At 36.8% G+C, this 11,797-nt stretch overlaps 2 protein-coding genes across 2 annotated transcripts in view; one reads left to right on the forward strand and one right to left on the reverse strand.

Moving 5' to 3' along the window:
- mid1ip1l (MID1 interacting protein 1, like) overlaps positions 1-11,797 on the reverse strand; it is a 183,181-nt gene that overhangs the window by 16,419 nt on the left and 154,965 nt on the right. The window lies entirely within an intron of this gene.
- The window catches only part of srpx2 (sushi-repeat containing protein X-linked 2), a 15,079-nt gene continuing 6,773 nt past the window's right edge, over positions 3,492-11,797 (forward strand). The window contains exons 1-3 of the mRNA XM_017473998.3: positions 3,492-3,927; positions 7,173-7,256; positions 8,501-8,692. Coding sequence (XP_017329487.1) covers positions 3,855-3,927; positions 7,173-7,256; positions 8,501-8,692 — 349 coding nt within the window. The 5' untranslated portion in view covers positions 3,492-3,854. The remainder of the gene's footprint in view (positions 3,928-7,172; positions 7,257-8,500; positions 8,693-11,797) is intronic.

Raw genomic sequence — 11,797 nt, forward strand, 5'->3', positions numbered from 1 at the left:
TCCTCTGTGTCCTGTATGGAGCCTGACAATATTCAAATGAAATTCCCAAATCATTTTGCATTTGCATTTCCCATGCCTGGCACAGGAACATGTCAATCAGTCTTGGGGGTGTAAATATACTATGGGGCGTATATGTATTTGGAAATGACGTAACTCACAGTCAACCGTATTTTAGACTGGCTCGCAGTCACTGCACTTTCACTGCACATTAAAGTTTCTCTGTTCTATTTCTCAAAAATAAACACACAGAAAGCACAAAATATATTAATTCCAGATATAAATTTTGAAATTTAGAAATTTTCCTTAACTTCAACAACATTTTCTAGTCTATCAATGATTCATGGTGTTAAAAATGGCACTAAGGCACTAACACAAGCAAGGAGATATAACCCTGATCAGTGACAGTAATAGGTCATTTACCACTTTATCCAGTGCTGCCTCTGTGCTATGATGAGGCCTAAATCCTGACTGATAGATTTAATGAATGTTATGCCTATGTAGGTATGAGCATAACTGCTGTGCTACAAGTTTTTCTAATGGGATGTCTGATATTGGCCTATGGTTGGACAGCTGACAGGGGTCGAGGTCAGGTTTTTAATCAGGGGTTTGATAACTGCTAGTTTAAAAGATTTAGCTACATAACAAGGGTTAAGGGAAGATTTGATTATTTTTAGAAGAGGTTTGATTGCTTCTCATAGTATCTGTTTGAAGAAATGTGTAGGTAAGTGATCTAGAACACAAGTTGATGATTTTGATGAGGAAATTAGTGAAATTAGTAAGGTCTCTCAAAGAGGAGTAAAACTAATTCTAATCACTGATCTGATAGACAGTAGTTATATTGTTATCTACATGATTAGTTATCAAATTATCTAGCTTTAATTTTTTTTTAAAGCTTCAATTTTTCCCCCCAGATATTTTGTCATGTCAAAAATTTATGGAGTCATTGCTACTACATATTGATGGTGTTCATGCTTCTCTGGTGGACTTATCCCTAGTTAATTTTGCTACAATATTAAAAAAGAATTTAGTGTTATTAGTATTATCTTCTATTAGAGTTTAGAAATATGTTGATCTAGAGATTTTCAATAGTTCAGGAGGTTCTCCTTCCATGCTTTTTGAAATACTACCAATTTAGTTTGATGCCATTTATGCGGTCTGTTTAAGGTTCATGTGTGATCATTATACAAGGTTTTTTGTTCAGTCTAATTATTTTTGTTTTACGTGGAGCTACATTATCTAGAGTTTCTGAACATTCGATTCTGATTGGCTGGAAGGCGTGCGTTCAAACCGTGTAAAGCACAGGTACTTCCAGTCAGTTTGTATGATTTTATTGCACCCGCGGAGGCAGCCAGTTCTGTTCCTCCATGCCGTGCATTAAAATCATGTAATGCACACCAAGCCATGCATTATGCCTTACACACACATACATTAGAATATATACACATAATAAAGATTATGCGCAATGTGAGACAGAATATTACCAGATACCATGGACAGTATCCTCCACTCCACCACCATGTCTGGAACCTATGACTGATTCAGCTCTCTTAATGGTTTTTTTGAGTCTGTTGGTGTCCTTTGTAATGATGGCGCTGCCCGTTCATGTTCCACCCCAGCTTGTCACTCAGGTGAATACCCAGGCACTTGTAGGTTTGTACCACCTCAATATTCTGACCCTCAATGGTGACCAGAGCTGGTGCAGATTTCTTCTTATGGAAATCTACCACAGTCTCCTTTGTCTTGTTGTTGTTAAGCTGAAGATGGTTACACCTCACACTACAAAGCTTTTAATCAGGCTCCTGTGCTCCTCCCCATTTCCTTCCCTAATACGCCCCACAATAATGGATAGTGACTTGATAGGAAAAGGTAGTAAAATACTACTCAAAATTCAAATTCAATCATATGAAAAAATAAGTACACCCCACGGACGTTGTTGGCATTTTTGACATATTTGGACAAGCCAACATTTGATCATCTTTGAAACAGTGCTTATTAATGAAGTTGATATACTTGAACAAAGCTGCAAGGAAAATTAGCTTTTTCAATCATGTATTCAGAAATTTATAACAGAAATATCAATAGATGTGATATTCTTCTGTGGAAAAAGTAAGTACACCCTTGGCCTCAGAAGGTTGTATTGCCACCTTTAGCAGAAATAACTTCTTATAGGCGCACGGTGGCTTAGTGGTTAGCATGTTTGCCTCACACTTCCAGGGTCCGGGGTTTGATTCCCACCAGGGCCATGTGTGTGCGGAGTTTGCATGTTCTCCCTGTGCTGTGGGGTTTTCCTCCCAGTCCAAAGACATGCACGGTAGGCTGATTGGCATATGTGTATGAATGTGAGTGTGTATGTGATTGTGCCCTGCGATGGACTGGCACCTTGTCCAGGGTGTACCCTGCCTTGTGCCCGATGCTTCCTGGGATTGGCTCCAGGTTCCCCTGCAACCCTGAAGGAGTAAGTGGTAGAAGATGGATGGATGGATGGAACTCCTTATAGGCATTTTGCATAACTGTCCATCAGGCTTGCTGGAATTTTTGACCACTCTTCCATGCAATATTCTTTCAGCTGCAAGATGTTTGAGGGGTTTCTTACATGTACTGCCTGTTTCAAATCAATGGGATTCAAATCCGGGCTTTGACTAGCTATAACCCTCCATTTTGAGCCTTTCCTTGGTGGATTTACTAGTGTGCTTAGAATCATTATCCTGTTGAATTATGTAATAATGAATAAAGAATAACTTTGGAAATTTACATTAAGAGCATATTGGTTTGAAATAAAATGCTGTCTGGAACAATGTGTGTAAATGTTATTTGTAGTCCAGAAAAATGTGATGATATTTAAGGGGGTTGAATACTTTTGCAAGGCTTGCTTGGTAGTGGAAATAGTAACATGGTGGATTAGGGGTGATTTGCCTAGATGGGCTGTGCTCCACTATCTGGTGGAAAAGTGCTATAGGAGGAGACGTGGACTCAAACCAAGACAGCAAAATGTTATCATGCCCACAGTGTAAATGCTTCCTTTTTACATTTTTTCCTTTAATTTTTTGCTCTTCTGGAGGCCAGATAGATCCTAGAAAATGCTGGTTTAGCATCCAATCATTTCAGGATAACATTTAGCATCCAAACATCTCAAGTTCATCAGTGTGGAAAAAATATATGAGCAAAAATGAGCTCATATTTGTCAGCTTATATATATATATATATATATATATATATATATATATATATATATATATATATATATATATATATATACGCACACAAAAACGAGCTACTACACAGCTTCTTCGGCCTTGGTTCAAGTATATCCCTTTGCATCCTATAGGCTTACAGACCGCGTTCCTAACAAAATTAGCCCACTATTACATGTAACTCCCACAACAAATACGTAAAACATCCTGCAGGATTACAAACCACGTGTCAAATACGGAATCTTCGAGTGGGCGTGGCAATGTTGTATAGCGTAATTTGGTAGTAGGCGTTCTTTGTAATAGACGTGATTTGTAGTTTTGCAGGACGCGGGCGGACCAGTGCTTGTTGAAATGACAAGTGTTGTGCAGTTCGAGTCACTTCTGTTATCTGACATAATTGTACTGTTATAGCGTATCACTAGACGGAAATGCGTAATCTTCTGCACCCCCTCGGCTTCGTGAATCGACTGAATCAAACCTCGCTTTGTGTGCTGATTCGATTCTTCCAAACAAACCATTGGTGGTGAAACTTACTGAGCTTTAATGCCCATCATATCACACTGACACTCTGCTCAAGCACGGGGTCTCCACTTCATCCCGAGAACCTTTCAATGTTTTTCTTCGTGAGTGGTTTTATTTCTCACTGACCACCAACGAGAGGATATGAAGAAAGTCCCCGCTCTTCTGCTGCTGGAATTGTTTACGGTTTATCATGCTCTGGGACTCAGTCATGAAGGTAAGTTACAGAGCGAAAGCATGAGTGCTGCCGGCTGTATATATATGATCACGTTGTAGTGGGCCTGCTCATTTCTCCTTATGAAAAGGGAAATAGCCTAAAATAAATAAATAAATAAATAAAGGGAAATACTTTTACTGCCTTTATGCAAAAAAAAAAACTCTTCTTAAAAAAAAATTAAAATTCTGCTGATTTGACAGAAAGGACGAGAAGGAACTGTTTTTAAGTAATAATCTAAACTTCATTTATTCTCATCAGACTGTTTAGTGTAAAAGGACACAACAGTACTCACAGTAAATCTCACAGTGTAAATGTGATCTCAGTTCTTTAAGGAAACAGTTGAATCCTTTTGTTTCTCCTACACAACTCAGTGAGATATCCTTCAGGAAATGCCTCTGACCTCAAAGGAAACTTGATGTTAACTCTGCATCTTAGTGCTTAAACTGCTAAGTGGATAAAAGAGATGATCGAGGACTTGAATCTATATCATTCTCAAAAGGGTCAATGTCATTTAAGTGCTGTTAGGATGCACTTTTTGAATTGCCTGGAAACAATACAATTTAGTTTGTCCCTGTGTATCACAAGTAGAAAGCTATAACCTACACGTAATTTCATGTTTACGGTCAGACCTCCTCTTATGACAGTAACATGTTAATAAAAGCTATTGCACATCACCACTGGTCCTTTTGTTGTCTTTGTGACAATACCTCACATATTATTTAGAGTTTCTTACCCCTTGTAATTAGTGACTCCTATCTGGCTGAATTGCTGAGTGTGGACATGCACACCAGATGTGACCAATCCCTGTTAACCCTTCAGAAGAGGTTCAATTTGGCAGATCATTTTAAAAGAATACAGGAAAAACCACAAGAATGAAAAGATAAAGATTGTAATAATATATATTTAAATAGTGTAATAAATACTCAGAACACTATTCATAATTCATATAACTATATTTACAATTGAGTGAAATATAGTGATATGAGTTAAGTCTAAAGTTTTTGGTTAAGGTAAACTATTGCTATGGAGTGAGTCTCGAAGCAGACTGTGTCAGAGTCTTGGTATGTTAGAACCACTCAGTCATCAGACCACTCCATGTTTCCAGTCCCTTTGAGAACATGGAAAACTGGCATATACTGTAGTCCTCATGCTGAGACCACTGAAAAAGTGTTTGTCCAGCCTCCAACTTTCTGCGTCTGTTTAGAAGAGACAACATCTGTAACCTATCCACAACATTTACTGTCTTGAACAAAAAGTCATTCAGTGATTTGGTAATGGATTTTTGGCAAAAGTTAGCTGGTTTTGAAACTCAAAATCCATCCCCCCTGGTGCCTCCAAAGCCACATCCCCAAAACACATGCACATCCACTGCCTAGGTGAATGCTAGTGCAAGGTCAAGAGGTTTCTGAATTAATGGGTTACATTATTGACAACTGCTGGAATTTGATGGGAAAACTTGTATTACAAAAGGTGTTCCAAATAGGTTCTGACTAAAATAAATTGCCGACACTGTTTTTAATTTTATGTTAATAGTCATATACATGTTTCCAAAACATTCACATTCTTTCTTTTAGAATTTGTTAGATGAAACTAAATGCATTTGACAGGCAGAAATTGGTAGAATAATAAGGTAGGCTGGAAAAATGGGCTCTGTTGTACTGGTGGTGGTAGTGTGGGGTGAGGGGTGCATTTTGCTGGCATGCTTTGGGTCCTCTTGTCCCCACTGAGTAAAGGGTTATTGCAAATCAATACAAATTATTCTGACTGACCACCTTTATGCTATGATAAAATATTTCTATCCTGATGGGATGACAGTGTCTTCATCCACAAGTTGTGATGAATAAATAGTCTGATAAGAATGAAAATAATCATCTTAACCCAAACCTGTGAGAGATTTTGGACCAAGAGTGCTCTCTACCACCATCATCACAACACCATTTAAGGGAATATAATGGTGTTCATCCATCCAGTACAATTCTAGAGGCTTGTAGTTTCTATGCCAAATTGCATTGAAGTTGTCCTACTCCCTTTTGGTGGCCTACCATCCGACTAAACACTTTATGTTGTTTTTTTCCCTTTACTTTGCCACCAGTCTATACTATGCCTTAGTAAAAATAAAAAAATAAAAAAGTAAAAAATCATTTTAGATGAGGTGTAAAAACAAAATCCCTCTGGGATCTTTGCCCCAAAATACACTGTTGTAATTATTAACCCTTTAGCTGTATTAAAATTGTCGGTGAAGGATATTACTGTGTTTGGATTTGATTTGTTTTATTGCCAGTGTTAGGAATGATATTAATTTTACTTCTTTGATTGAATTTGGGTTATTTACAGATGATAATACACCAGACTGTTCAGAAAAGTGAGCTTTGGTAGAGTTGTTAGGGTTAAATTTCCACAAGTCCAAACTAAGCCCTTTCTCTAGGCAAGCTTCCAAATTTCCCCTTGACACCAAAGCAAGATGCCAAAACCGTACTTCCTGCATTGACTCGTGTCTAATATGTCCACAGTATTAGCACACTTACAATATTATTTAAAATTCAGAGTACAGCTTTACCATACTACAGGGTAAAACAGGGTAAATGTATGAGAGGAAACAATAAAGGAACTTCATATTTCATACTTTGCTTATATGGAGTATACAGTACACACAGTGAGTCTTGGTCTTGGGTTCTGATAGACAATAGACACTAAATAGGTGGCAAGAGTTATGCAATGAATACAGAAAAGTGTGTATCCTGCCACAATGCAACATCCATCCATCCATTTTCCATACTGCTTATCCTACACAGGGTCATGGGGGAGCTGGGAGTCTAGTGGCAACATTTTGAAACTGAAAAAATGAAGATGTCAGAGTTTTTCCATGAATCTTCAGGGAGTAAATGGCATCTGGCAGAGTTGAGCAGGATGGAATTTATGTCGCTTCAGATATAATTTGTATTTTTCACTATTAATTTCTTAACTATTTAAAAATTTTGAATGAAGGAACAAAAAAACAAAAACAAACAAACTGTAAAACCAAAACAACAACAACAACAACAACTGTAAAACCAAAAAAAACAACAACAAAAAAAAACAAACAAACAAAAGAAAATCTTTATTTTGCTTTAAGGCCATGCACTAAGTTGTATCTTCTTGACACAAAGAACCTAGATTTTATTATTCATTGTAATTTTCTGCCACAGTCACTGTTACTTTACTTACTGTTACCAACAAATCTCCCAATAAATATTATTTACCCACAGGCTCAGGGGCCATCATGTATCCCAACAGCGACAATGAGGTGGTGCATGAGGAGACACATTACACTCCAGAGTTGGACTATAAGTGTAAGTAACAAATAGAAAATTAGCTTTAAACATTCATTTAAATATATATTTAAAAAAAAAGTATATTGCATTGGTTATGTTCAGATAATTTCAATATACAATTAATTAAATGAAATAAAAATACGAACAAAGGAGTGACCTTTGTAAATATAAAGATTTATTCTCACTCATGTCTGTGCCCGAACAAATCCGATATCAGTAGTGGCTCATGACCAAAGAATTTGGTGGGGCAGGATGACTAACAAAATAGCCTCAAACTAATTTAAGTCTAGAGGCTATCACACTATAGGTTTTAGACATACCTTTGTTCAATTGTGTTCGATACAGCAGGTGTGAAGTTCTAATATACCCTGGAAAAGGGAGACACTTTTCTTAATTTCTCCCAGCCTTTGTGTGGGAAACAATGTTTCTCATGCACAGGAATGATTCAATCCATAATCCCCCTTTCCCCCTCGCAATCTGCAATAAATCTTAAAGCAGAAATGGTTCTGTACACACACTGTCTGCACTTACACTTTGTCTTTGCAGAAATTTGATTAGATTTCATTCTAATTATTTGCTATAAAACAAGATCTTAACAGATGCTGAGTATTTTTTGAACTAGCCCAATTTGGCATAAAACAGTGACCCTGTCAACATTAATTCTCCTGTCTGGTGCTCCTCGTCAACTGAAAATGTTCATGTGGTGAGCATGGGGCAGCGTGATCCATGACATAGTGGGGGTCTAATAGCTCTTACTGGACTTTTGACCACTAAGTACAATAATAACTCTATTAAAGTTAAATTGGACAGTGAGCGCATAGCAAAATATGGAAAAGCAACCAAATCAATTGAACATCTGCTTATATCTGTTAATAATTTGACATTCAACAGAGGTAATTAATATTTCAGCAGAACTGAAAATGTGTAGAGTTGTGAATGATGACTTTATGAAGACTAACAATTTGTTGATATAAATGGTGAAGCTCTGCCCCACCTACTTACCTATGAATAAGCTGCCACTGCCTGCCATTAAGACTATGCTTCAAGTATAAGAAAAGGTCTATATTGCTAATAATTAATATAAAGACAGTATATTGGGTATTATAGATATGTTTTGCAATTGTATTGCTATAAAATGAAAAGATAGCCAGGTTCAATAGGACGTACCTTGTAAAAGCATAGAACAGAGCATTAGGATAAGCAACACTGACCTGATTGATTCCATAACTCAACACTCACTTGTATTAGCTTTTTTCGGGCAGATCCCCATTGGTGTCGAACACTTAAACTACACAATGGGCACATGACATGTTCCTCCCCACGAGGTGGGAACTATCGGAACTCCTTAGGCACACGGTGTGCACTGTCCTGTGAACGAGGATATAAACTTCTGGGGCAATCATCTGTACAGTGCATGTCCAGCCGCCGCTGGTCAGGTACTGCTTACTGCAGAGGTAAGTGAACAGTCATGACTGTAATGTTTTTCTTTCTGTCATAGATGTAATGTCTCTAGCTTTAGTGCCATTTCTGACATTTGATTACCAGTCCCATTAAAGACTAGACTTGTTCCATTAATGTGCTCAGCTCCATGGTTAACTTCTGATCCCCATCATCATATTTCCTCTGTAATCACTGGAATTGTAAAATTCTATTTACTGTTACTAACTTCTTTAATGCTCCCAGGTGCTGTCTCTTATTCACTGGAGCACTGTGATGCTTTTCTCAGCTTCTTTTAATAAGAATATGAACAAAATATACAGTAAATATACTGTAGTATATATAGTACAAATATACTACAGTCTTCCCTTAACACAAAAAGTTATATGCTTCTTAAAACACCAAAGGAATTTTACCCAACCATATTTCTGGACTGATTTCTAAATCTGTTGCATCTCCCTGCTTGCTTAGTCTTGCCCCAAAGCTTCTTATAAAGAATTCTGTCAAAACTCTGCTCCTATCTCTTATTTCATTAACATATCACTTGATTCAAGTTATATCCATTTCCTAAGAAACCTGCATTGACCCTGTCTTACTTAAAGCTACTGAGCAATCAGCAAATCAGCAAAACAGACATCATATTGTTGTAATCGATAAACAAAATCAGTCACTGCGACTGTAGTTCAGGGTGTCCCCTTGGGATTAGTTCTTGGCTCTCTTTATATACTTGTGTGTGTGTGTGTGTGTGTGTGTGTGTGTGTGTGTGTGTATATATATATAAATATAAATAATGGATGTATATATATATATATATATATATATATATATATATCTCAATTATTTATATATATATATATATATATATATATATATATATATATATATATATATATAAATAAATAATGGATGTATATGTATATAATCTTATCTTATCTTATGTTATCTCTGGGTCACATTATATGGTGTCTCAAGCACAGTTTTGATACTGTTGAGACCCAGATTTCTGTAAGCAAAGAATCTACCACATCCATACCACCACCTGCTCTTATATTCAAGATAGAAAAATTTGAGATGCATAAAAATATAGATGAAGTTTTAATTATTGATGTTAATCTTTGGACCCTAGTTACCAAATGTATAGCGCTTACCCTTAACATTGATAGGGGCATTATTAACCCTCCTGTGTAGTGTGAAGCCTGGGCATTACCTGAGATTACTCTTAGTTTTGATTCCCACACAAAACTGGAGACTAACTAAATAATTTTTTTTTCTTCCCTCACCTTTGTAATATTGCCTCTGCTACTTTCTGAACACAAAAGATGTTAAAACTTTGGTTTATGCTTTTATCATCACTCTTACTTCAGTTCCCTTTTCATTGGGCTTCTGGCTATAACCATACTACTGAAGCAACACTGGCTACCAAATTTCAGCCCACATCCAGTACAATCTCCTGCTTATGACTTATAAAGTAGGGGTGTAACGCAATGCCATTATCTGTACTATCTGTCTTCATATTTGGATTTAAACCGGAGATGAGCGTGGTCTGCCTTATGCCTGAACCAGATGGCCTGTGGTTCTTTCTGGAATGCTTACCATCTTCTGCCTAATTTGACTGAGTATGCAGCATGACTGTTTCAAAATGTCTTTCCCAAAGCAAAAAACTGTTGACTAAGCTGACAAGAGTCATGTATTAATATTTTATCTTGTTTACTTTAGCTTTTAGGTTTGTTACATTTCAGAAAGTTCAGAAAAGTTTGCTTGACGCATGTTCAGAATCCATTATAAAACTGGGATGCATTTACAGACCAGATTCAAGTCAAAACTTGATCCCCTTTAAGTAGCATTTTATTATAATGCCTGTATAATTTTATGAGAATGTTTTCTTTTGGGAAAATGATCATTTAAAAATGCTAAAAAACAGGCAGTGTGCGCAATATTTTCAAAATTACAATTTTTTTTTTTTTTTAAACAAGCCGAGCAGAGATAAGTAGCTCTGTGCACAATACATGGTCTGTGTGAGCTGCAGTCGGGGCCATACATATTTGGACATAGACACAGTATATTGGAGTTGAAATTAAATTGTTCTTGGGACGTTTTGTCTTCAGCAAGTGAAATGCATGCTTGTCCTGCTGAACTGAATCAGGTCAGTTTGGCCATTGCAAACCGGTTGGTACAGATATATAAATATGGTAGAAAAGTGGTTTTATTTTGGAGCTCAGTAAGGGAGTGAAGCTTAAATCGAATCCCCCATTAGTATCATGTTAATAAAGGTCTGTGAGGAGGGTTGCCAGATTCCACATATAATGTCTGCATATTGCTGATGTATACTGCAAATCAAAAATGCTCTATAGCATTACCTTATTCCACACTACCTTTCCTACGCCTGAACATTTTGGGTTATTTTCAAGTCTTTTTGTGCATTTTTTGAGACATCATACGGGTGGGAAATTTGTTGAAACCTGGCAGCCGTTCCCACAAGCTCTTCTTTAAAGCTCAACATTAAAGTAAAAACCCCGGGCTCATGCAGCTTTTTGTGTATGTTTTGTCCGGCTGTCATGTTTTCTTATTTTTTTCCCTTTTTTATAAAGAAAAAAACCCCATCAACCTAATACTCTGCTGAAGTTTTGTATCTGTATTCATATTCGTTAGTTATCTATCCCCAAGTTTACATTATCCAGTTGGAGACAGGTATTTTTGTGTCTTAAACTATGGAACATTAACTGCATGCCTCAATCTCTCCAGGACTGCTCTTCTATCTCTGCTTTTGAAAAACTGTTCAACACTTCCTTCTCTAGCCCCCCCATGTACTGTAAATCCTATGTTCTGTTAGTTTTTTGTTGTAAACATGAGTTTTTTCTGGTCTGTGTTGTAAACCTGTCTGTTTCCTCTGTAAAGTGACCTTAGGTTTGAGAAGGCAATAGCCTATATAGAATCTAGGGATGAAACGGTTACTGGTTTCACGATTCCCTGACAGTTAGTATTAGCATGTAACATTTAATTGTCATTAAAATCGTGCGTGATTATTGTGATTTATAAAACTCGTTGTAAGTGCTGTCCACACACCCCTAGCATGACTATGACACAAATCCCAAGTGTGGTCATATTTTGGATTTTATAAAAAT

Source organism: Ictalurus punctatus, chromosome 8, assembly GCF_001660625.3.
Source record: "Ictalurus punctatus breed USDA103 chromosome 8, Coco_2.0, whole genome shotgun sequence".
Classification (NCBI taxonomy): Eukaryota; Metazoa; Chordata; class Actinopteri; order Siluriformes; family Ictaluridae; genus Ictalurus; species Ictalurus punctatus.